Source organism: Lissotriton helveticus, chromosome 4_1 (genome assembly GCF_964261635.1).
Source record: "Lissotriton helveticus chromosome 4_1, aLisHel1.1, whole genome shotgun sequence".
In the NCBI taxonomy this organism is placed as follows: domain Eukaryota; kingdom Metazoa; phylum Chordata; class Amphibia; order Caudata; family Salamandridae; genus Lissotriton; species Lissotriton helveticus.
In genome coordinates this window covers 2,075,328,897-2,075,356,243 of record NC_136063.1, presented here as the reverse complement: position 1 = coordinate 2,075,356,243, position 27,347 = coordinate 2,075,328,897, and the positions used below count along the sequence as shown (strand labels likewise).

The following is a 27,347-nucleotide window of genomic DNA, read 5'->3' as shown; positions in this document are numbered from 1 at the left end:
CCTCCAATCGGTTCACCAGCATGGCATGGTGTACCGTATCGAAGGCCGCAGACAGATCCAATAGGATCAGCACTGCTTGGCCTCCCTCATCGAGCACCTTCCGGACCTCCTCAGTGGACTTAATCAAGGCGGTCTCGGTGCTGTGACCGTCCCTGAACCCGTGTTGGGCCGGATCTAGGCCCTTCGAGTTCCGCAGAAAGGCACAGAGCTGATGGTTCATGATTTTTTCAATTAGTTTTGCCGGCAGAGGTAGTCTAGCGATTGGCCTATAGTTGTTGGGGTCTGTAATATCGAGCAATGGTTTCCTAAGTAATGGACGGATAGAGGCCTGTTTCCACGTTCTTGGGAACTCCCCTTTCTCAAACATCAAGTTGAAAATACTGGCCAGATGGTCCGAAATAGGGCCAGCAGCCAGTTTAGCAATTGACGTGGGGCAGGGATCTTGAGGGGACCCAGATTTGGCTGCCATTAGAAGCTTTAAAACATCTCCTGAATTTACTGGCTTGAAGGTCAGAAATGTATCCTCCCTGAGTTCGACAACAGTTGTCCCAGGGGACCCTTCCGCTAGACTAAGGGCTACCTGATGTTCAAGCGAGTTAAATATTGCTTGAACCTTGGTCAGAAAAAAGTCAGCCAAAGATTCACATAATTCGAGATTGGCCTGCTCTTTCATCGGTTTAGGGGATGATAAACTCACCACTGTGTCGAATAATTCTTTGGCTGAGTTTTTGGCCTTCTCAATGCGGTCTGTATAATAGGCAGTCTTGGCCTTTCTAATACTTTCTTTATATGCCTTTAGGCTGATTTTTAGTATTTCTTTGTCTGATTCATGATAGTTAATTCGCCAGGCCCTTTCTAACCTTTTACATAATGCTTTAGCTGTTCTAAGCTCAACTGAGTACCAAGGGGCTGAAGGAGCGTTCCTAGTGGGCCGGCAGAGCTACGGTGGGGCTTACCTATGACAGGCCGTCTCGAGCCATTCCGTGTACTCAGAAGTGGCTTCATTCACATCTGTGTCCATAACAGGCCTAGAGAGTGATAACACCTCCTCCAGGATTGTACCATCCACATTTTTCCATGCCCTGCACATCTTAGTTGAATGCCCTGCCCTCAGAGTCTTCTTAACCAGGGGGCATTGAATAGTAAATAAAACCACTCCATGGTCTGACCAGGACATTGGTTCAACCCTGGAAAACTCTAGATCGGGGTTGGATGAAAAGATGCCATCTAATGTGTGGCCAGCCTGGTGCGTTGCCCCCGAGACCACCTGAGTCAGGCCTACTGCAGACATTGCCTCCACTAGAGCCAAGGTGTCAGCATCCAAGCTTCTATCCAAGTGAAAATTAAAATCACCCAACACCGTGAATGAGTTGGTGCAAAGGGCTTCTTCTAAAATGCTGCCCACTGCTTCTGTAAAAGTGGACCTCGTCCCAGGGGGTCTGTATACCAGGCAACCTTTAAAAGATTGATGGTTGGAAAGTGCTAGTTTGAACCCCAGGGCTTCACACGTCCCCGAGGTCACTGGGGAAAAAACTCCTTGCAGAGATGCCTCATAAATGATGGCCAGGCCCCCTCCTTTTTTGACCGGCCTGTCTAGCACATAATGGCGATAATTTGGCGGAGTCGCTTTAACCAAATCCGGACCGGATGCTGCATCCGTCCATGTCTCGGTAATGAAGGCAATGTGTGCTTTATGGTCCAAAATCAGCTCGGCACACTCAGTGCTATGTTTGACCAATGACCTGGCATTGATGAGAAGGCAGTTGATAGTCTTATCCCTTCGACTGTCTTCCAACCTGACGGGACGAGCAAGGGCTTTAGTTCTTCCACCAATAATCGTTGGAAGATTGGTTTTACAAACAGAGCAGTAATGCTGGCCAGCATGCAAGTCTTTATCTGGGGCCATCCTATAACATCCTATCTTCTTACCTTCCCCCCCAAGCTTCAGGAGTTCCGCTCTATCGTATAGGACCCTCTCTAAGGTATCTGGTGGAGATCGTCCAGGGGGGGTGGCGCTAGGCGCGGGCCCGGCACGGACGGGCGCAGACGGGCTTGCCTTTGGCGCGCCTTCGGCGCGCCGCCGGCGTGCCCGCTGCGCCCGCCCGCTGCGCGGACGGGGCCCTATGGCCATTTTATAGGGGCGAGAGGAGGGTGGGAGGCTGCGACAACTAGTCCGCAGACCTTCCCCTCCCTCCAAGATGGCGGGTCCCTGTTCCTCATTCCGTGTCAGCGCCTACTCGGCTGCACGGAGGGTCGGGGAATTGTGTGCAACTGTGGCAATGACCGGCACCTCCAGCTGCCTTGGGTATTGATAAGGAGGTAGGTGCAGTTCACATAGCGTAAGTGCAAAATAGCAGTTTGTTAAAAAGTAATGTTAAAATATAGGCGCTCCAGACCTAATACAACAGGGCAGCAAATTACATAAAATACAAATGAGGATGCAGTTTAAATCGTGCGATCCACTTTAGCAGTCAGCTTTCCTCACACAGTACTGCCAAGCGTCACGCAACGGGCGTGACGCTCACGCATTTCAGTGCGGTGATCCGCATCACCGCACTGAAATGCATTGTCACGCATTTCGACTTGTGCCAGGCTCGCCAGCGGCGCTCCTGTGCCCGGGCTCTCAGTGGTCTGAGAGAGGTGCTGCCAGCCGCCCGAGTGCCTAAACAGTTAACTGAGAGACTCTGCTGCCGCGCTCAGCGGCGCGCTACAATGAATCAAGTCTCTCTGCCAGCAGCTGCCAGTGCTGTCCGACTAAGTTCCTGTTGCCCGGAAACTGTATGCGCAAACAAATCATGGTGCAGGCGGCGCCGGCGCGGCTACTCAGACTCTCTCCTAGTCTGCTGCAGGGGGGCCGGGCTGCCCTCTGAGTCGTAATACTCAGCTGTCAATCACCGCACCAGGGGGCAGGGATTAATCCGGATGTGCTGATTAGCGCAAGTGCAGACTGCGCGGCACGAGGCGCTCATGTCTCTCTGAGTGCCATCATGGCTTTGACACTACAGCTGAGCTCGCACCTTGCCCCAGGCCCACCTCTGGCAGATGAGCTGCTCCTCAGGTCAGCCGAGCGCCCCGGCGGCGGCGACAGACTCACTGCTGCTCAGGCCAAGCTGCGCCCAGGCCCGAGGTCGGGGGTGACGGGGGCCGCGGCCCGGCGGCGGCCGAGGAGTGACAGTGTCCGTCGGGATGAAGCAGCAGACACAGCTGGCAGGCAGACTCGTCAGAGTGGCCAGTGTTGAACCACATCGTGGCTGGGTGGGCACGGCAGCAGCTGAGCAAGTCACTTAGTAAGAGTGTCAGTCACTGACTGTCACGGTTTTATTTATTTTTTATGTTATGCACTTTGCAGCGCTGCGTCACGCGGACAACTTACCCCGGGTGTCAGAGAGCACTTCAACAACAGAGACAACAACTCTGTAGTACTGAGGAGAGTAGACACTAGTTATGAGGCAAGTTAATTACACAAAAAGCTTAAGCAAACGTGTTACATGAGGCATAAGTGACAATTGTGAGCAAACGAGATCGCACAAACCCTGCATTACAGGAAAGTGGCATGATGATGCGACGTGTGCAAGTAAGTTTTAAGAGCGTGCAAAGTTAGTAACAAGTAGACTAGAGCCTATAATAGTGCAATAAATGGCAGACACTCAAACACAAGAACAAACGTAATGTTACGTCGTAGGCAATGGTGGAACTGTCTGGTGCAAGTGTGACAGCAAACAAAAGTGACACTCAGCAGCAAGAGCTCAGAGCTGTTTGTTAACTTCTATGTAGCCGCTTACCTCCCGTGACATGCGTTTATTTAAAAAAAAAAAGGCAGAAAGCCTAGGCTGCGAATGTAGTAGGAAGAGTAGTTTTCAAAGAAATTGGGTACCGGTAGGCCAGCCAGAAGGTGAGACACTCACTGTCACACAGCAGCACCTACGCACAGAGGTAACCACTGAGCCTTCAGCATTATTACAGCCCATCCCCTTGCACCTTCTACGAAGAGCACTGCGTCAAGTATTCTACTTGCCTGGCCGTAGCACCACCGTGACCTTTACTAACATGACATGATGCAGTGAAACAATAATTTCGCATAATAAAAAGCATCGATCTGCAGGGCTGCTCTGTTTGATCATCCTTCCGGAGTCAGAGAGCCTGCTGCCCCTGGTTTAGTCTGACCTAAATTAGGGGCACTGGCGGCATGTTCGAACCGAACGGATGAACATTGAGTTGGGCTTGGAGTACAGAGGCAGACTGTACACGGGTGTCAGTTCCATACAGAAATGCAGGAGGCTGGCAGAGCTGTGCATGAGTGTCAGTACAGTACAAAACTTCAGGCTTCAGGTTAGTGCAGAGGTAGATGTCGGAGCTGTACATGGGTGTCAGTCAGGCCAGGACGCAGTTTACATTGGCAGAGCTGTACATGGGTGTCAGAACAACACTGCTGGAGGTTTTAGGTTAGGACAGAGGTAGATTGGCAGAGCTGTACTTCGGTTTTAGTACGGTACAGAACTGCAGGAAGTTTCCGGTTATGACAGAGGCAGATTGTTAGAGTTGAAAATGGGTGTCAGTACAGGATAAAGGAGGAGGCTTCAGAACAGGCTAAATGTAGATCGGTAGAGCTGTGCGTGGGTGTCAGTACGGTACAGCACTGCAGGAGGCTTCAGATCAGGACAGAGGTAGATTGGCAAAGCTGTTCATGGGTGTCAGTCAGGTCAGGACAGAGGTAAATCAGCAGAGCTGTACATGGGTGTCAGTATGATACAATACCTCTGCAGCACGTGTTATCACAGCAGCTGCTCTGAGTGTCATCTAGGGCTGTGAATAGTGGGCATTATTATCAAGTCCGTGGTCGGGCCAGTGCATGGACATTTACACTCTGTGTTCTTCACAGTGTCTTTTTTACTGAATTGTGAAGTGGCCTGCCCGAAACACACTGAGTCACACAGACAGAGACCTGTGTTGTTGGCTTCAGTGTGGCTCCTCTCTGCTCACACATCCTGTTGAGTTGGGGCCTGGACGGTCCGAGAGACCTGCCACAACATGAGACTCAGACTCGAGGCCCAGGCCAGGGGTCCCCATCTTGTTGCTAAGCAATGGCCCGGCTGCCTCGTGATCATTACAAGGCAAGCTGAGGAGAGGCAGAGCTGAGCCCCAGTGATGTCACCAGCCCCTACCAGCACAACAACAGGTGGCCAGCCCGGTTGCTTTCGGTTCAGCCTGCGCCTCATGATCATCCACGACGGTTACAGGAGGGAGCAATAGGATTAGTCTTCTTCCATTGCTGGTGCTCTGCAACAGTTTCAAGAAGTTCTTGGAGTTTCTTGTTGCTCAGTTGGCTGTAATTTCTGATATTTATAAGTTTCCCTCGCCTTAATTGCATGTTTTTTGCTCGCGAGAAAGTGTCACTCATAGTCGTTGAAATGTCACTCATAATTTCACTCAAATTTTTAAAATGTCACACATGGCAATCTGAAACCTTGGCAGCTATGCTCACACACACAAGTTCCGACCTTGCTCCCCCGGCTTTTCGCCTCAAGGGAGTTATATTTATAAAGATAACATATTTTTTTTAAGAAATACAAATAATCATCAAATCCAGTTGTTCTTCTAATGTGCCTTTAGACCAGGGCTTTTTGCTGAAATATAGTCACAAATCATATATTTCCAGTTAATAGTCTGATGAAGCTAAGAGATTTCAGAGACACTGCAATAACAAAGGTATCAATATTTATTTGGTGATAAGAAAATACAAATGAAAAATATTGGATTTGCTCTCTTTTTGACAACACCCCTGAACCATTCATAGCAGCAGCATGTTGATCCTGCTCACACTTTTGAGCTACTGCTTCTTTGGTCACTGGATGACATCAGCATCCATGTTGTAAATCTTTCACTGAAGAATTGTGGCAGTCCATGAAATGATCACTTTCCACTGGAGACCCACCCACATTATTTCACCAACAGCCAATGCTGAGGAATGCTGCCGAAACACCAGCACCAGGGTCTGTAACATGCATGACAAGCACTTGTAGGAAAATCATGTACTGCCATATTAACTAACCTAAACAAAGCGAAGAAATTCAGCCTAAATTTAGAATAGAAAGCAGCTGGCCTGTCTGTGGCACCTGCTGTGACCTAGAATCATTGGTGAAAGGTACTTGACAACAGCCCCGGCCGGATCGTATGGCTCTCTCCATGTCTGAAGCATGACTCTGTTTTGTACTGTGCCACTGCTATTCTGCACTCTCAGAATCCAATCACTTGGTTTCCAATTGGTCTTCAATCTTTAATCCACTGCCTGTCACTTTTGATAGATTTTCACTCTATATTTGACCTCCCATCTAACATCCATGTTTCACACCTGTGTTTTATTTTAAAGAAATGATTTGCTGTCTCAGCACTTATTTTATTTAGTTGATGACCTTTGCATTCAAGTCTAATTCTAATTGAGTTACTTGTGACGCTTCTTCAGCATTTTCTAATTTCCTTTTTTTTGTTTTTGTTTTTTTGCAATATCTTTAATGATTTTTTTGACATCCTTTGGAATGTTTGTTGATGCAGCATGGTGGGATCAGCCTACCAGCTGCTGCTGTGAATCATGCAGTATATATTACAGGGACATGCCTTATATTACTGCTTATGCCACATCGGTGAAAATATGTTTGGTCAAATAAAACATTATTTGAATTGAGTGTAATAATTAGCATACACTCAAACATTTATTACTAGAGTGCAAAGGTAAAATGCCAGGTTTGATAACTATACAGCTGTTGGACATGCCCCTTTTTAGGGGATTTCCCCAACAAGTTTTGTAATTTTCCTCCTGGTAATTGCACATTGTCTTTTCATGGCCTTAGGACTCTGGGCACTTTCCTACAGTCATGCACTGTGACAGCTTGTTCGCCCTTCCTATACATGCTAGGAAGTGGGGCGTACTTGTTTGGTTTAGGTGCTGTTATCTATGAGTACCCTATAAAAAATACTCCACATATCCAGGGCGGGCACTGCACTGGCTAGGTAGCACTGATTTATTTATTCATTTGAAAGGTTTTATATAGCGCTTCCTAGACCTGGGGGTATCAGAGCGCTTAACATGTGCACAAACAAGATCACAGGACAGATTATGCCTCCCCACAGAATAGCCTGTAAAATATGTATCAGGATGCGCAGTAGTGCTTATGCTCAAGTTGGCATTTCTCACTTATTAGCTAACCCTAAGTGGGGCTTTCACTACCACTAGAGCACCCCTAGGGTAAGCACTAAGGGGCAGAGCATGTGGTAGACGAAAGGCTGGGCAGGTACACATGGGTGTTCTATGCCCAGTTAAGTGAAGTAGTTTTTCCCTACCTAGGAGGTCGGCTCTTTCCAGGGGACACTTCTGAAGAGTTCCTAACTCTCTGTTTGTGGCCTTAGGGATCTGGGCACTTTGCCACTGTAAATGCAGTTTGAAAGTGTGTGCATCTTCCCAATACACGTCAGGAAGTAGTGCTAACCTGAAGTTTTTCAACATGTCAAGGCTGGCCATTGCGGGCCGGTGGGGGCGCACATGCACCAATGATGTTTTCAAACAGGTCTTGGGTCTGCCGTTGCAGGCCTGTGTGTGCACACTGCACCTATGGTGTTGTAAAAATGTGCCCAGCCTGCTATTGCAGCTCTGTGTGTGCCCAATTGCACTTGTGCTCAGGTTGGCCTCTTTACTAGGCGATCCTGCTGGGAATTTTCCCAACCACTAGAGCACCCCTAGAGTAGCCCTTAAGGACAGAAGCGAGGAGTGTGGTTGATGCCTGAGTTGGGATTTCACCCCTCTCATTAAGCAACCCAATGTCTTACAGTCATTTTTGGGCATGTTTGACCAAAAAATAGTGACGTAATTTTTAAAATAATTAATTGCTCAACCAAAGAAAAATAGTAATCATGGAGAACCAATGTGAAGATATCTTAAATCGTTTTTAACAAAATGAAATCCTGATTTTTAGGTGATGCAGACAGGGTGCTGAGGAAACATGCATTGCACCAGTTTTTGAGAAAGTGGCATAATAGGTAAAGATGAAAGAGTAAATGTGTGTTTTATCACAGGTGCACCAGAATTGAAGAATAAAACAAAAGAAAGAGAAAAACGACAAATGATAGCTGGAGCAGCAGCTCATACTGAAGTTAGCATGCAATGTGAGCAGCACTCAGTGAGTAAAGTGAAAGCCTTTGCTACATTATCTTTACTGGAACGCTGGAACACCAATGCATAAACATTAGAAAGAGTTTTCACTTCCATCAAGCGAGTCGTAACTGGAGTATCTCCTTTTTACACTATGTGAGTGCAACCAGTGCAAGAGGATTTTTAAAAGAAAGGGCATGTTTGTAAATGTCTTGGGCTATCAAGACCCTCACAATTCTATGAATAACCTGTGGAATGGTATTTTCCAGTTTCAATTACAGACATTTTACAATGGGAGCTAGTAAGAAATAAATCCTTCCTTCGGGGTTTCCATGAAATAAATTATGTTAAAGTAGAATGACAGCATCATCGAAAATGGAAATATATGGTAGACAACAAACAAATATGTGCCCTGGTCTGCATTTGATATATATTAACGAATGCAATACCTTGTGACATACCATTTCTTTAACCATGCAGACAAATATTCTATACAAATGGATGTTGAGGTATGGACCAACAATGATTAGTTCAGTCACTTCATGTTATTTGTCCACCAGAAAACTTCCTTTGTGAAAGAAGAAATTCCTCACTGTAAAAAAAAACCTACCTTCTGCTATGATATTGGATACTTGCAAAATGCTGTTATCATCTGTGTCCTTTGATTTAATGCATACACTATTCTTCATGAGGTTCCATGCTGAGTATATTGCATGGGCTAATTACTAAAATTGAAATCTAAATTTGGAAGAGTGCTACCCCTAATGTAGGAATTTACCATTGTTTCATGCTGTAACCCCAGATGTTTGCCTTAACTGTTTTTGCTGGTTGTAGAACTCTGTGAACGTTACCCCTGCTAACCAGTGGTAAAGTACCTGTACTCCTCTTTTCAAAATGGACCATTTTTACAGTGCCACCCCAAGATTTTCACCTTCTGTTGCACCTCTATATAAGTCCCTAGTATATGGTACAAAATGGGCCAAGTTAAATGTCATTAGTGGACTGCATATAAGGAGTACAGTGGTTCAGGGGTGGCCTAGCTAGGTCCAAAAGCACGATAAATTACTTAAAATGAATACTAAATCAATGTGGGAGCAAGGCAGGTTGGGAAATATGTGTATTTTAATAGACATATTTTTCAAAACTTTATACGTGGAACATTCAGGTGCTCACAATAGTGACATTGTGCATATTGTGACTGAGTGAAAATAAACAAAACATCACATGAACAACATAAAATTATATACAGTGGAAGGATTTTTGGTGGGGGGGTTGTCGACGACGTTTCGATCATGTAGTTATTTAAGCTCATCATCAGGACAGGGTGAGAAGCCTGTAATTTCTTTGTGGGTCGATTCAATAATGGGGGGAGGCAGACTATAGCATGTGCAGTGCCTTTGTCTGTCAAGACTAAGGCGAGGACCTGGAGGTACTAGGAGCCCATGACTGTGGCGATAGTGAGTACACGTTAACATAGAAATCTGCAAAGACAGAAAGAGCCAAAAGTATCTGGCCAGCCACAGCCTCCTGCCTTACCTTGTGGAAGATTTTGGAGTTCTATTTTCGGAGTCCAAAGCTAAAAATTTAGACTGGGTTGTACCTGGTTTCTGTAGCCAACATGTGCTACATCACAGTCATCCTTAACTTGTGTCTACTACCTGGTCTACTGTGACCAGCTGATCGCAGCAGGCTCTTAAGGCTTTTTGATGCTATTTTCCTTAAAAACTATAACATTTCATCTATGTGGGTCCTCTTAATGGCTTTTTATTTTGTTATGTCATTTTAATTATTAGTACTCTATATTTCTAAATTGGTTTTGGGTTTTTCTTGTGTTGTGTTTTGACTTTATTACTCTTTGTGAACTGCATAAATACGTTGCATATTGCATCTAAGTTAAACCTTTCTGCTCTGTGCCATAACTACAAAGGGTTGAGTTTTGGTTTATTTAGGGAATTTAGTGGTTGAGTAACGTGCTATGTTCAAGTGGTACCAACAATTCCAAAGTGAAGAACGTAGCACAATAACATTTCCAAATCAAAACTTTTTGGGAAAAATATAAAAATAATTACAGGACAAAAAGACACCAGGATAATCAAAATAGGTTAAGGGTAACAGGAAATATTATGTTTTCAAGTAGTAAGGCAAAAAATGGGTCAGTTTGCGGTGAACCAGAACCTAGGTGAAAATTCATGGACCAGAGGTCAGATACACCAATCTGCTTGATGTGGTTACAGATATTACGTTCAAACACAGTCTACAACTGCTGGGAAAGCTTCTTCTGGTCAGTCCTTCATCCCCTGGATCCTGATCACAGCCTTCTGGGCAGCAGGTCTATCTCCAGCAAAGTGAACTGAAGAGCCTATTCCTCTTTAGTAATCTAGACCCTCTTGGAGTCAGGAGTCCTTCTGCTTTTTTTGTCCATGAATGGGTTAAATATGAGCCCAACCACTCGCCCCTTCAAGAGCAGTTCAGCCCCTGGGTGCGAGCAGGATTCATGAGTCCTTCTCTAAGTCCAGCAAGAAGTCAGAAGTCAGGATTTTCTTCTGATGGAGTCTTCCAATATCTAGGAATGTTCTGTGGATGTGGAGGTAGAGCCTCCAGATTTACCATGTGCACTAGTAGTGTTTGAAGAAATGCCACTACCTAATCATAACAATTGCTTCATTGTTTTCCATCTACATGTGTAGCATTTTCCTTTTCATTTACTGTAAAATTACCACTTACCCAGGATTCCCTATTATTAGATGAGAACACCCTATTGCCAGCTGCCTTCTAGCAGGCGATCATCAATTTCTTAGGATGCTCGAAACTACATTTCCTTCCTACTGTGGCTCGAGCCACACTATCAAGGTAGGTCCTGAAGAAGATTAGGAGAATGCTAAAGCTGTTCTTTGTTTTGCAACAATTCCTATGTACTCCCTGATAGCTAATTCCTGACAAGTGGTGAACAGTTAATTTCCACATGTTCTTCCTAGGCTAAGAGATAAGCTATTGTCCTCAGAGCAGGAGCCCTTAACTCTTACAACCAAGGATGTGTATTCTAGCTCTTAAGGTACTTAATGGCAAAACTAGTTATACACCAGTGTTAGCTCAGGCAGCAGAAAATACATGTTTCTAAAATTACATCTACACTTAAGTTGTCAACATTTTAATTTCACCATTAAATCAGATATAGATAAATTAGGTAAGAAAAAACTTTAAAGTATTTTTCTAGCTTTTTCCATGTCAAAGATAGTAAATATGGATGTTATTGTTTAGGGTAAAAACTAGAAAATCCTAAATAGTGACATTATTTTGGGGTTTTATTTTACTGTGTAAGCACAATGACCCCAATATAAACTCAATATAAACTCTTCCTTATTTGTATTATATTATTGCTGTTCTGTCGTATGCATTGGCCTTATTTATTAACACTGTATGAATTGACCTGCCACCTGGTATTTTTGCCTATGTTTTGTGTTTTTTCTTCTCACTCGCCACTTTACTATTGTATTCTATTACCGAAATGCTCTGTTGTTTTGTCTAGCCAAATAATCCTTCATTGAACAGGTCCCTTTTGCACTGTTCGGAATGTTTTAAACTAATAATGCAGGGGCATATTATCAAGAACGGGCGTTACATTATCGCCGCTTTTATCAGCAGGAAACTGCCGATAAAGCAGCGATAATGTGCCCGATAATATGCTCTATGAATTCCAATCGAAGCCCATGTTAGATATGAAGACATCTAACATGGGCTTCGATTGGAATTCATAGAGCATATTATCAAGCACATTATCGCCGCTTTATCAGCAGTTTCCTGCCGATAATAGCGGCGATAATGTAACACCCGTTCTTGATAATATGCCCCTCAGTTCCTTTATTTTTGTATGCTTTTAGGGTCCTAGTGACCGAAATAAAGGTTTTTGAATTGAACTGTATATACTAGCACACTGTCCTGTGGGCATCTAAGGCACATTATGAATATATAAATATAGGCTTTTCCTACATACAAATGTACTTGTTCCTATTGTGTACTACTACAGAGCATCTAAACTGCAGCCCAACTAGACACTGTGGAGCTCCTAGCAGGCATATTTTTTTATTATATATTTGGGTTGTGTAAATACAAACTGCAGCCGACCAATGACTTTAAAATTCAGCATCATAGGTGCATTTTTTTTACCATCTGCCATGGCCTTTGAGGATCGATAACTAGACAAATTGGATGAAAACAATTGCACTAATACCGTTTTAGGTGAAAAACCCATTCATTTTGCACAAATTAGGAATGCCACATAGCACAGAGTGCTAATACCAGCTAAATCATGGTGCAGAAAAAGATTAAAAGGATGGGTTATTATGCAGAAAACAGAGGCGTTTGGCAAAAGTACAGGCCGTGGGGTGTGGCGGGGTGGGGTGGGAGGGTCAAAGCCAACAGATGACAGACTAGGTATAAATAAATAAATAATACCTATTCTGTCGTCTGTCGGTTTCCTCCCCTGCCGCGTCCTGCCCTGCCCTACCGCCCCACCGCCCTTACCTGTGCCGGCTGCCGGCAGGAAATGAGACTCGGCAACATCAGTGCAAAAATAAAGATTCACAAGAGTAAATGTAAGTTAGTTTGAAATGTTATTGTAATTGTTATTAGCCTGCAGAATTTGTGTCAGTTTGTGTTACTTTTTTTACGTGAAATTATCGAAATTATGCCATTACTCAACTTCACATTATGCTCCATTGGTGGTAAACGTTTACAGTGAAATAGTAATCATTTAACACAAATTCACTCAAACAACAGAACACAAGCTATTGTTTATCATCCTCGATGCAGAATATTGACTAAACTATAGTGTGAAATTACGGATTTGCATTTTGCATAATTTACACATCATATCACACAATTTTGCCAAAATGTTGTGTAATTAGTACCTAGAATCACACAGATTATTTAAGAACACATCTCAATGTCAGAACACATCTCAATTATAATTCCTGCAAATAAAAATAAAAAACTCTCAAGGGTTTACAAAATCTCTGGTTTATGAATAGTGCAAGTGCTTTGGAAAATGACGCTCGGTGACCCATTGGATGCTGATGCTTGTGATTACTTTGGAATACTTATCTTCCACATGATGGGGCTGTACTTTTATGTTCTCTCAAACTGAACAATCCATTAGAGTATCATAAAAATTACAGTCACTTAAGAAGTCAGGTTGCAGTTTAGCCTTTACTACAATAAAGTTCCTTTAAATATAAAGAAGTCCTTGTCTGGAACAGTATTCATAATTTAGAAGGCTGTAATTGCTGGTGTAGAGCTGTCGTTTTGCACACCACATTACTGTAGCGATGGTCATCGTAAACACGGTGCTAAAATGCGAATTAAACTGTAGCAGTCCTTTAACAGCCCTAATATTTCACTGGATGTGTTGTTCAGCCTAAATGTAATGAAGAAAAACAGCATTCATAAATCTCTCGGTTGTCACTATTTAAAGGGAAACATTACACAAGCGTTCCAATTCAGATTTTTCCATTTGTGTTGAAATTGCACACCCATTAAGTTACAAACTTACAATGCATCACATATTTTTTTATTGCATGCAGCTGAAATAAAATTGCCCTAGGGAAAGAGTTTTATTTTGAAAAACGGTTGTCTAGCATATGAACACATTTAAGATTCGTCATTGAAGCAATTTCTGGTTTTGAATTTGCTTGTTAATTTTGATTTGTTTTCCATTGAACTAACAATAGCGAATTACGTACTGGGAACTGCAGACAAACAAGCTCCATTATGGGCTCATGTTGGCAAGACCCTCATATAGCAATACAAAATGTACGCCTGTGCTCATTTACAGTCTGCTTCACAGTAAATTAGTAAATCTGCACATCGTAAATTTAAGAATATGGAATCCATATATTTAGTTATTTTGTTTTATAAACGGATTTTCAGGCATACCACTGTTCCACCTTGAATTGCCCAACGGATTGTCACTTCGCCTACAGTCAGCTTAAGTTTACAAATTCAGGATTTTTATGAAGATATTCGCATTTCAGGCACAATTAAATTCTCCTATGGAGATCTAACCATGCAATAAAAAGGTAATTCTTTACGGCTTTTTGGGCAATTTGGCACCATCTAGTGGAGGGAGACCTCAGATCTTACCTTGCCCTATAGAATTGAAAAACGTAAACAAGGTGGAAATGTGCAAACGCACCTTTTCTAAACTTTCTTTTTGTGTAAGGAAAATATATTCTTCACCTTGAGGAACACCTTTCCTCTACACCTCCATAAAAAAATTGGAAGTTGAACAAGTTGCTTTCCTATGCTTGAAAGGGACTAACTCCAGCTCTTTATAGCAATATCTTGCCAGGGTATCAAAGGACTTGTAACATGATTGTAATAATAATACAGTGCATAGCTACCTCCCAAGAGGTGTCTCAGTGCTGGAAGCAGAATTCTGCACCGACCTACCTCCTTCAGACTCTCGAGCATCGTGATCTCCAAAAAATGTAAATTCGGTACTTATCCGGGATCTGGTTATGATTCCTTACGTGTGCAAGAGTAATGGATCTACAACTGTTGTTTTCATTTCAAGGCTTTGAGCATGAGGGTCCATAGTGGACACCATGTCCCAGAGTGCACCACAGAGCACCGTCAAACATGTGTGCCAGGAGCAAACAGGGACAGTGCACCCTATTAGAATCAATACACTACCCAAAGGACAGCTGTGAATCACATCTGTTCTTGGAGCAGCATATTAATGTGAGATGGAGTGTCTGCCTGAAGCGGACAGTCTGTCTTTCCCAGTGCTGATTGCACTTGCCTGCACTTCAAAGGTGAGATAGAGATCCCCCTTACAGGTGGGTGCAATGAGTGACTGTACAAGTGGCAGGGGTATGTCTTGGTGGTGCATAGCATACTGTTTCCCCACTTCAGAGTAACATCAGTGGAAGACTGGACATGCTATTCATGACCTGAGAGGAGACATGAAGGACTGGACTTTCTAGCTCCTTTACCCAGAACAGAGAAGTTGATTCCAAGGGTAAGTTGGCTGACCTCCTGTAATGCTCCTGCAACACTACAAGCTGCAAGTGACTTTTATTGGAAATGCCCACCTGACTACTAGCAACTTGCCCATGACTGGACTCTGCTGTGGCCTCTTCCGGGCACTCTGAGAGTTTCTACATGCCCTCCCCAGAGGTCCTACTGCCCTTAGAATTGTACTTCTGTGGTGCTTGGCCACCATAAGAGAGTTTGGATACTTTTGAAAACTTTTCCTCCAGACCTACAGAGGGGCCCAGCAGAAAATGTATCCTACCCGTAACTACATAGCATTAAATTGAATTCCAGATTTGTCTCAGTACAAAATCTCGGCACTTTTAAAAAAAACAATTAAGTCTCATTCTCCATTGTGCCTTAGAAAAATTCAGAAAGAAATCTGCAATGTTCCAAAGCTCCAGCAAGACCAACCTGCTTCACTCATCTGGCCTGCAGTTCCACAGCAGCGGACTCAATTTCAACGCAGTGAGACTTATTCAACTCAAAAATTGACAAAGTCCCATTATGTGTTGGGACATAAAAGAAATGTCAACACTTTTCTCCCAAAAAGTGATAAAGTTCCTTTTTTGAACTTTTTTACTTCCAGACTTCACCAGGACCAATCCACTTGATGTATTCGACCAAGGCTCCATCACAATTGGCCTCAAATCGCTCCTACATCCTGTTCTAGAATGACAATTACCTGTAATTGGCACAATCTCCTTCTTGGTGCACTTCACTCAAACATCTTTAAAAATCCATTTCTTGAGTTCTCCTTATTGGATCTTTGGCATTAGGTCTTATTTTATCTCTTTATTTTAACATTGGTTGTGGGGTTTTATTATGTTTTGGGTGACTCTTTTGTGTGGGCACGGTTAAATACTTTACGCATTACATTTGATTTAAGCCTGACTGGTTTGCCTCACAGTTTATTTGATGTAATTTTTGTGACATCTAGCAGATGGTGGCCTTATCCTTTGAGGAGACACCTGTTCACTCCAAGCGATAATCTACATTCGTATTCTAAGATATAGATGTTTGTTGAAGAACAGTATGCCAGCTGGTTTAAGCTTTGGTTGAAGATAGATTCCTTGAAGGGATAAAATAGCGTACCAAATTCTCTATATAACCTTTAATTTATCCCCAGAGAGCCTAATGCATAGTACATAAATCTTCAAGTTCAGTTCTTTTTTTGGGGGGACAGATGTATTGTGGGCATGGTTTTCACACTTCGGGAACCGAAATCTTTTACTCATTGTCATTAAAATATACATTATCAATCAATCTTCTTCAGTCTGTCTGTCAATTACCAATAGATATTCTATCGAATATAGTGCTGATCATTTGTTAAATTAAAATTGGAAGTGTGCTTGACCCATGTAAGCTTTTAAATAAGTGGTGAACAGTAGGCAAGAGTACTCATAGCCAACTGGTATAGAGGCAAACTTGATGAAAAAAACATTGGGCCTCATTTACAAAAACATTACGCAGCGTGTCGCCGGAGCCATTTTGCGCCAAGCTGCATTATTTTAATAGTGCAGAGATGCATAATATTAACAGCAATACAACACATCCATGTACTTTCCCGTGTCCTGGTGCAAAATTGGCTGCATTGCACCAGCACAGGCACCCTTGCATCATATTGCAAGGGTGCCTAAAGTGCGAGATTATTGTTTTTGTGCAGGAAGGAACAATCACTGATGGCAGAATGCAGCACGCATGGAAAGAGGGCAAACGGAAGAGAAATAAACATATTTCTCCTCATTGCGCCACTTCTACGCCTTTCATGGGGAGGCGTAGGATTCTGATGCATTCCTGCTTTACAAAACTTTGTAAATCTGGGAATGTGTCAGGTTCCATGGAAGTTGCATAGGAACACTACAGCAACACCCATGGAGGGCCCCTTTCATGTAGAGTAATGCGTGAAAGGGGCCCATATTTACAAGGCATAAAAAGTCATGCAGGGTGACTTTACGTGGCCTTGTAAATATGGGCATACACACTGTGCAACCGGTGCATCAAAAAAGTGATGCACCGGCAGCTCAATGGCCTTGCAAAGGAGGTCCATTAGGTGAGTTGATTACTAAGTACAATGTGAGACATTTGAGGAACAAAGAGTAAATTATATAAAATTAGAAGTATCCCGAAAACCTTTTCCCAATGTGCAGTTTGATCAGGCAGCTTGTCCTTGCATAATTTGACCATGTGAATCTTCTACCACGAGCCACTTGTCAACGTGAAATTTGTTCTCATACTAATGCAAATATGAAATTTACATTACTATTGGTGCACTTTGCTCTGCAGAACTTTGTGAATTAATCTCATGTAGAATTTGGCCTGCTTGCGCAGGTGCAAATTTGTGTCTAAAGCGTTAATCCTTTGTAATTTCCTTTCTGAATTTGGAATGTCAATTTTCAGAGGCAAACTAGATATTTTCAGGTTTAGCAATGATATACCCTGTGGCGTAGTGTGGAGGGGGCCACAGGGGCAGTTGCCCCGAGCGCAAAATTCTTAGGGGCATTTTTAGGGGGTGCAAAATTTAATGGGGTACAAAGTTTCAAAAGAAAAGTGGAAGGATACTTGCATTGCCCCGGGCCAGGCCCGAACTGGCCATAGCGGGCACCGGGCAATCCTCCGGTGCGCCACACGGGTGGGGGACCGTTTTTGCAGCATAGCTGCAAAATTGGCCCTGTAACAAAATCGGCCGAAAACCGGCCCTGGCAAAGAGCTCAGCGGCACCCCAACCCCCCCATGGGGAGGAGGTGGGGGGCTGCCGAGCACTTTGCCAGGACCGGTTTTGGTTCTCAGTCCGGCCCTGCCCTGGGCGTTGGCAACCCACGCTATACCCGTGGGTGAACCCATTTATCTATTAGATTATTTTTATATTCTACGGGCTAGGGTTTCCCTTACATGTGCCACAGGTCATATCAAGCACTGCAAGCTCTTAAAATCTAAATGGCCCTAACACTTTTAGGGATCATTATGTTTAATGTTCTATTTTTGACATACTTCACTGAGAAACAATGCAGACCTCTTAATCCCCCTTGGTAAATGATGAAGTAGTGTAATTATTCTATTCACGTTTTGTGAACGGCTGATTACTCTGCACACGCCACTTATAAATTGTCCTAACCTTTTCTTAATACAAAGAATGATCACAGCATAACATTCACAGTCATGCTTGCAAAATAATATGAAACGTTCCAGCGTGCCCCAATGAAGCCGCGCGCGCGCTCATTCATCAGTTTGTTAACAAAAACCACAATTGTATTGAAAAATAAATCACAGAACCAGGCCCTTTTGTTTTCTCGTAGCCTCGCTCCCCAGGTGCATTTTTTATCAAGCTTTAATGATCAACCTTTGTGTGCACTCACTGATTCCGGCTGAGGTGGGGTAGAGGGGGGTGGAAACACAGAAGCTCATTTTAAAAGAGTATATCAACTCGGCTTAATTGTTCTCAGAAAATATATCACATGCAATATTGCTCTATAACCTGTCTTTAATTACGTTTATTAATCATAAAAATAGAGATGTTTGCTAGGGGAAAATCTGTGTTACCACTCGAAGTAGCAGAAATGGCAGCATTCTCAGTGGCGGCTGGTATGGGACAGGGGAAGGGGGAATATAACACCTCTGCACGGCCGCCATCTCTCCTCCACTGCTCCGCCTGACTCCCGAAAGCAGGAAGCACAGAGGCTCCCCAAAGCCAATCACGACACTGCTGTCACCAGTATGACAGCAGCGTTGTGATTGGTGTGAGCGGCCTGGTTCAGCGCTCAGACAGGGAGCGGGAGCCTGCGAGTAGACTGTGCAATACAGCCATGTGGAGAACATGCTAAGTGCTCATGACTATTTGGCTGGCCCAAGACGGCCAGCCAAACCATCATGCACAAATAAGTGCACATATTTCCTCCCCCCCCCCTGCTCTGACAGACCAGCCCCACTTCACCCCGCCCTAACTTGGCTTGCACTGAAAAATAAAATGGTAGGTAATAACATTGTGCTATTAACATTTTATTTTCATTTTTTGCACTGCTGAACAGCAGTAGGGCGACACTCCTCCACCTTAGCAGAGGAGATACAGCTGATCATTCTGCTTTCTCTGTTCAACTCTCACAGGCCCATCCCACTATTGTCATAAAACTTCACCTTTGACCAATGACTTTGAATGTGTCTGTCACTTGTCAAACTATAAAAATGTGAGACCATGTAATTCCTTGATCTCTCAACAACAAGCAGGCTGAGGGGGTGGACGGTATTGTCAGATTGTAAAGATTCAAAGAAGGCATGACTGTGTAAAAGAGTCTTAAAGTGTAGCATTTTCCACTGCATATGAATATATATAGCCAATTGGCATCTTCTCAGGAAACTCACTTAACCCGAGCTCCCAAAGATTATCACCACCAGACCTCAAAGTTTACAAGTTTAAGATGACAGGATGTAGACACATTCCAGAGTGATTGCTGTGTAACATTTGCAGTGTTTTCCATAATAATCCTGTAAATAGTACCTTGAAAACAGCCCATTTGTCTCTGGTGGAGTCAAGGGTCAAAATCAGAGCACTTTGCACAATGCATAAAGCCTACTGGAACTAAGGTACTGGTTGCATCAAACGGTCCTTAACTTCACTGCTGCATGGACTCTACAGTCAGCCACAACACATGTGATTCACCAGTTTGCTTTTTTGATGCACCAATTACATCCCAGAGTAACAATCATGGTGAAGTTCATTTAACCACAGACTCCACCATGTACCACCACCACAACCAAGAAAGCCACTTTTACCTGATAAAAGAACTATAAATGAAAATAACTTGCCTACTGATAGACTTGACTTTTTTAGCAGGTTTACCCCTAGACCTTTTACTTTTTGGCCTCCATTTCTTTTGACCCTGTTTTTGTTGGTTTTAGTACTCTGGGCACTTTACCACTGTTATTCAGTGCTAACGTGCATATGCTCTCCATGTAAATTGTGTTGATGTATTGGTGTTTCTCTGATTGGCTTATTTGATTTACCCATAAGTCCCTAGTACAATGCACTGTGTGTGCCTAGGGCCTGTAAATCAAATGCTGCTAGAGGGCCTGCAGCACTGGTTGTGCCACTAACACAAGCAGCCTTTCAAAGGGTTCTCAAACCTGCCACTGCAGTGTCTGCGCATAGTTTTTACTGCCATGTCGACTTGGCAAGTGCACCCTTTTATTACATATAAGTCACCCCTAAGGTAAGCCCAAGGCCCCCCTGTGAGCAGGATGCAGTGTATGTGAAAGGTAGAACTTGTACTGGTGTATTTGACATATTCTGGTAGTGAAATACAGTGCAATTCGTTTTTCACTATTGAAAGACTATCTGTCCTATACGATGGAATGGGAGTTTATTTCTTAAGATCTTGTAAATATCACTTCCCATTGGGACAAGCAGCCACGTGCGGTAGCGGAGTACCTGCCGGGGCGGTGACGTGGGGAGGGGGAGGGGCAGTGGCAGGGTGGGGGTTAGTAATGTATGGATAATGGAGGTTTGCAGGTAAGTAAACATTTAAATAAATCAAACGAATTTCGTTGCACGCACTGCATCCCCAAATGCAATGCAGTGGGCACAACGAAATTCGTTTGATTTATTTAAATGTCTACTTACCTGTAAACCTCCATTATCCATACATTACTAACCCCCACCCTGCCCCTCCCCCTCCCCACGTCACCGCCCCGGCAGGTACTCCCCCACTGACCGCGGCTGGGGACAAGATAGAAAGATGGAGGTTAGTATACCTGAAGTCAGAATATAAAAAAATGCATCTTTCAGTAAAGATGATTTTTATATTGTGTGTTTGAAAATACTACTTTTAGAAAGTGGGTATTTTTTTGCTTAGGCATCCTGTGTGTCTCTGCTGGTTTTTGGATTGACTGTCTGCCTTTCCTGAATGAGTCAGTGCTGGACTGAATAGACCTGGGCTGCATTCAGAGTAGTAGGAGGAGTTTTCACTAGCACCTGAATAGGCCTGGTCTGCATTTAGAGTAGCCGGGCCAGAGAGGACAGAACTGGTTTGGGATAGGCACAGACACTCTATGCCCCAGAGAACAAAGAGAAATTCTGTATAAATATTTGGACCTAATCCCCAGTACTTTAGAACTCGCTGGCAGCCAGGATCCTGCCAAGAAGAAGAGCTGGAAGAACTGCCAGGAGGAGTACTGCCCCATTGCTGTGTTGTTACTTTGTTGCATTGGCCTGCAGTTGCTGCTTCTGCCTTGGGCAGGGAAAGGACTGGACTGAATTTTCTTTACTAGTGCTGAGTATCTCCAAGGGCTTGAAGTAGACTGTGCCTCCTGTTCTGAAGTCTTAGGGACTGGAAAGACTTCACTGACCTCTGGGTACCACCTCTGGAACCGTGGTTTCAGTTACAACAGAGGGGGGAAGCAATCGACTCGGTCACGGAGTCCATTGTTGGCTCTGTGTCCTGAAGGCCCATCAAAGGGCACCGCCGGATCTCGCACCGCAACCTTGGTCTCTCCGACAACAATGACTGCCGCCACCTAGCCACTGTTTGCACCATGACCTGTGGGCACCGCACTCTGCACCGCACCGCCTTGCTACACTTCGCCGCCCTGGTCTCACCGACACCATTGCTGCCTGCTGACTTCAACATCTGTGACCGCATCAGGCTTGGGCGCACCACTCGCAAGTCTCATGATGCACCGCAACGTCCCACACCACAGTATAGGACCGACCGATGCCAGCTCCCTGCAACCAGTTCTGTCACCTGCACCGTGATCTTTCAGCACCTCAACGAGCACCGACTTCACTCCGCACCGCAGCCCTGGTCTCCCCAATGATAGTGGATGACTGCCACCGAACCGCTGCCTGTAACGTGATTTGGAGGCACCGCATGCCGCACTGCTGCGCTTCTCATCACAACCACGACGGTTACCATGACCAGCCCACACCAACATTATTGACTGAAAGACAAAAGGTACTGTTTACAAGTCTGCCAACAAACTCTGACTGACACTGTCAGACAGAACTTTTGGATTCTGTTGTTTTCAGTTTCGACATCAAGAAACTCCATTTTCAAAGTATTCTTGCAAAGTGAATATTTTTAAGTACTGTATGTTGGATTTTTATCATTTTGGTCTTGTTTTAAGTATATAAAATATTGAATATTCTTCTAAACTGGTGTGGTATCCTTTTGTAGTGTTTTCACTGGATTACTGTTGGTTATGTACAAATGCTTTACACCCTGCCTCCAAGATGAGCCTGACTGCTCGTGCCAAGATACCAAGGGGGTGAGCAGTGGTTAGAATGGAGTGTATCTCCTTTACCCTGGCTAGGAAGAAGGTTACCTACTTGGACAAAAAAACCTACCTCTGCCAACTAGAAACCACATATTTCTAACACCTACCATACAAGCTCTTACCATAAACGTTGCTCTTGGCAGTAATGACAAGTAATCAGGATAGGACTGGGATAAACAATAGACCCGGGGATCAAAATAAAAGTGGCTCCCATAAGCAAACCAGATAGCTACAAAAAAGCCCCACATATACAAATCAGCCCAGTTTTTAGCTTTTTAAGGCACGCTGTGTGAGCATTTTGTAGATTATGGAAAATTGCACGCATTTGTGCTTTCTGCATACAAAGTTTGTGGGAAAACCAACAGTAAAAACCAGCCCACCAGGCCATAAAACAAGCCCAAAACTGCTGATCAGTTAGACCATCCCATCTTGGACTGCCTGATTGCCATATATGCCAGTCTGAACGTGAACGTAAACTATTACCAAATGTACCTGATGTATCGGAACGTCATTTATAGAATTCAGAAAAATAAAGAGCTGATTGTTGTTACTGGAACACAATTTATGTTGTGATCTGCAGGCCACAATAAGGCCAAGATTCTCAAAGGTTTAATGATGGGTCAGCGCAAACCCAATGCTAAACATGTTTTGGGAATTACAAACCAATGCAAATTGGTATTTACGTTGGTTTGTATGTAAAAGTAACACAAAGCAGTGCAAAATGCTGCTTTGCATTACTTTGCGTCAAGGGGGCTTTACATAGGTGGTACATGGGCGTTCTCATGCAACCACCCATGCTTTTTGATGCTAAACACTATTCACTAACATAAATAGAAAGAGGTTAGCGCAAAAAATTAATGCAGGTGAAAAGTAGGCATTAAACAAAGAAATGTTTTCATTTCTCTGTCCTCTTCCGACTTGGCATGCATGCCGCACTGTGCAGCATGCATACTAAGTAGGAGAAACTTTTAAACATGTCTAGGCATAGTATTTTTTACAGGAAGGGCACCCTTTCTGTACAAACCTATGCTAGACTAAGGCATGCACGCTAGCGCAATGGCGCTGGGTGTGTGCCTGGCGCACTGCAGCAAAAATAAGTGCCTGTGCTTGTGAGAGGGTAGGAGAGAGACATATCTCTGTAGATATTGTGCTCTCCTGCTCTATCCTTGTCACACAACACAGTGCAGCCTCTTTGGAAGCTGTGCAGCATTTTTGTGACGGATTCAGAATCTGGCCTAAGATATGCAGGTGCTGCATAGGTCCAGGAAGGCTGAATAAATGCTTTATTTTCAGGATGCTCCCATAAGATAACTTATGAAGCATAGAGCTCTGGCCCTAACAGCAAGAATAATGTTGTATAGCTAGGGGCATAACCTTTCACTGGGAGGGTTACTCAGTGAGTGGGTCAGCATGTAAGTATGTGTATCAGACATGTAACTGCCCATAGATGCTGCATCCATTGGTAGTTTGATAACCCCTTCATGTATGTCTGAAAAAAATATATTCACTGTTTTGTTTTCTCTTTATACATTGAAGTTGTCCTTCAATAATGATAAAATGTCATTGTACACAGGAATCGTATCTAAGTTAGTGCAATAGTTCCTCTTCAGGTAAACCTTGTTGGCCTACAATATGTTCAATGTTTACCCTTTGATGTACATATCAGAGACAGGTGTTCAGACTCTATATCATATAATATCATGCATTGACATCCACTCCTTTCACTTAATGTGGGAAGCCATGACAATCCCTGTAGCAATACAAAGTTAATGTGTTATTCAGGATATCTATTCTTTCCTTATTCAGAATAACTATCTCTGTGTCTCAAAGCCAATTTGTTTATATAGGAATATGGTCACCATGATTTTAAGGATTCCAAATAGATCTCTACTAAACTTCAAGCAAAATGAATGAGGATAGTTAGGTTGAAAGAATATGTAGCATCTGGTAACCGTAATGCTTGTTAACTAGTATTATTATTATTGTAATTATTATTGCAATTGATATTATTCTCATTTTGAGATGCTTTCAGGCCAAACACTCTGGCTTTAATCATCTGCACTTTTTAAACGTTTCCATGAAATGTAAATCAGTGCTTTTCCCTACTATTGTTTGACGTATGTGAGTCACTACTTGAAATGTCCCAAAAATTCACATATTAATATGTATGTCTAGACACCAGGGTTGTGTTGTTTTGCAGTTGCAAATTCCCTTGCTTGCTCTGAGTTTAGTTGTTTTCCAGGGTTGCTCTTCCATTGCGTCTTCAGTAGTGTCCACCTACCTACAGGTTCCAATGATCCCACAGAAGACAAATGGCAACTAGTAATGTTAATAAGAGACTTAGGGCCATATGTATCAACATACCCTTTTGCGATTCCTTGATAGCGATTTTTAAGGAATCGCTATTTAGAATTCGCAAAATGGTATGTTTCAAGAAAATCGCTGTTTTTTAGCGATTTCTTAAAATTCCTTAATTGCGATTAGCAAATTGCTAATCGCAATTAAGGAATAATTTCCCATTCATTTCTATGGGCCAGGAGGCCCATAGGAATGAAGGGGAAATTTGCGATTCGCAATTTGCTAATCGCAAATTGTGAATATTTTCAAGGGTGCAGGGGTGTCCAAAGGACACCCTGTTGCACCCCTGAAATCTGCATGGGTGCACATGTGGCGCACATACATGCCCTGAGGGCATGTCTGTGTGTCACATGGCACTTCGAAAAATGGAAAAAAAAATATTTTGGAAGGAATTCGCAACTTTCACCAACTAGAAGTTGGTGGTAATTTGTGATTCCTTAAGTCCAATTTGCGAAATTTTTTGGCTTCTTACATTGCATTTAAGGAATCGCAGAATTTGCGATTCCTTAAATGCAATAGCAAAATAAGGAATTGCAAATTTTGCGATTCCTTATTTTGCTAGCAAATTCCCTTGATACATACTATTAGGCCAAATTGCATTCGCAAATGCCGAAATTCTGCGAATTTCGGCGTTTGCGAAGTCAATTTGGCTTCATACATATGGCCCTTAGCTCATTGTCTCATTTTATTCCAGTGGTGAGAAACTGCACTTCCATAACTGTGCAAGGTTTTATGAATTCTTCTTTTCGAATAATTAAACAATGCTTTGTCAGTTGAAAAAGTTAAGACATGGAGATATACTTTGGAAAACATGTTGAGGCATATGTACGAGAAAATGCTCCTACATTTTCAAAATGTCAGGATTTGTCATATTTATAAAAACACAACACACTCTTGTATTTCCCCTAGCGCTGGCTCTAAAAAAGCTGCTTAGAGTCAGCGCAGGCACTCTGCCGCCATGTTTTTGTGCAGGAAGGTGTCAATCAATAATAGCGATTATGAGATATCATCATTCTAAGTCCAGGTATTACCTGGCACTAGGTTTTGGTGCTTGTACAGCTTTGCAAATATGGGGCAGGGTCAAAAAGCAATGGGTGTTGCGGTGGAACGGCCATTACAACACCCACTGCCCACCACTTTGCCGTAGCGGACTGTGGCAGAAAGGGGCATATTTACAAGTTGGCGTTAAGCCATGTTAAGTGGCTTAGCGCCACCTTGTAAATATGGGGAAAGGCCACTGGAGCGTTAACAAAGCGACGCTCCGGTGGCAAAAGGGGCTTGCAAATGTGCCCTCTTGTTTTCTGGAGAGGCTTGTTCGGCCTCGTCACTGGTACAAGTGAGTATGGACCTGGAATAAACTGGAATAAAACAGGCGCCAGTGCAGATCTAACATTTCTTTATTCCCAGCGCAGATTATAATATAGCCTACTGTTTCTTTTGGATTATGTACGTTGGTGAGGCTACTGCTAAATATACTGCTGCATAATCAGCTATTGTCAGATTATGTATTATGTACCAAGAGAAAAAATATTTACTTAAAATATTTTAGCTTGCAGAAATGAATTTGTTGAAATATATGTTTTGATTTTCAATCAAGTTAACTTATTACTAAAGTAAAAAACAGTTTGTCAAATGGCATTTAACTAATATTTGATTAACTGCTAAAATATTAATGGCATAAAGATTACCATATACATTTAAATGAAATGTAAGCCTGTGCACTTGCTTTTTTGCTATTTATCACTTTTCCTTTTTACTTAAAACAGTGATATTAACTAGAATTTATGAGTCTGTTACTTTGGGATGCCTCACTTACCTATGGCATGTTTCCTTTCTCGTTTATTTTTCTTCCAGATATTCCATCCAGCCCACACAACCAGTTCACATTCAGACCCCTCCCCCCGCCTCCTCCCCCGCCACATGCCTGCACCTGCAGCAGGCAGCCCTCTCAAAAGCTGGACACGCTCCAGAAGAGGTCAATGACAACCCGCAGCCAGCCCAGCCCCGCCGCGTCCAACCCACCCACCAGCACGCACGACTCTGTGCATCTGCACAACAGCTGGGTTCTGAACAGCAACATTCCGCTCGAGACCAGGTAACTATCCGAGGCGGGCCGGCACCTGCTGGCAATGCTTTCTGGGAAGTAAACCTGCATGCGTTTACCGGGTTATCTCAAAATGACACACTGCGGTCTGTAGTTTGATTACGAATTGTATGTTTATAGAACAGATTTTGCTGAATTTGATCAGTGTGAGTTCCGTGTGTTTTAGATAAATAGATAGCGTGTATTTTTTGTCATTCCAGCAGAGCCCGTCTCCCATGGATACTCATAGCAAATATGACATTTTAAATAAAAAATGAATGAGGTAAAATAATAAACGACAGTCAGAAACAATCCACCTCAATCGAGTTTGATAAAAGGCTGGGTCATCTTTAATCTGTTGAGTCTCTAATTGTTCATTTAGTTCCATGGCTAGTGTTGGCCATTTGAGAATGTGATGCTAATCACCAAAGACAATTAAAAGAAAGCTGTGAATGGACATCTCAAAGT

General features: G+C 43.2%; 1 protein-coding gene across 1 annotated transcript in view; it reads left to right on the top strand.

Moving 5' to 3' along the window:
- TENM1 (teneurin transmembrane protein 1) overlaps positions 1-27,347 on the top strand; it is a 1,826,288-nt gene that overhangs the window by 702,030 nt on the left and 1,096,911 nt on the right. The window contains exon 6 of the mRNA XM_078688755.1: positions 26,651-26,891. Within this exon, the coding sequence (XP_078544881.1) occupies positions 26,651-26,891 (241 nt within the window). The remainder of the gene's footprint in view (positions 1-26,650; positions 26,892-27,347) is intronic.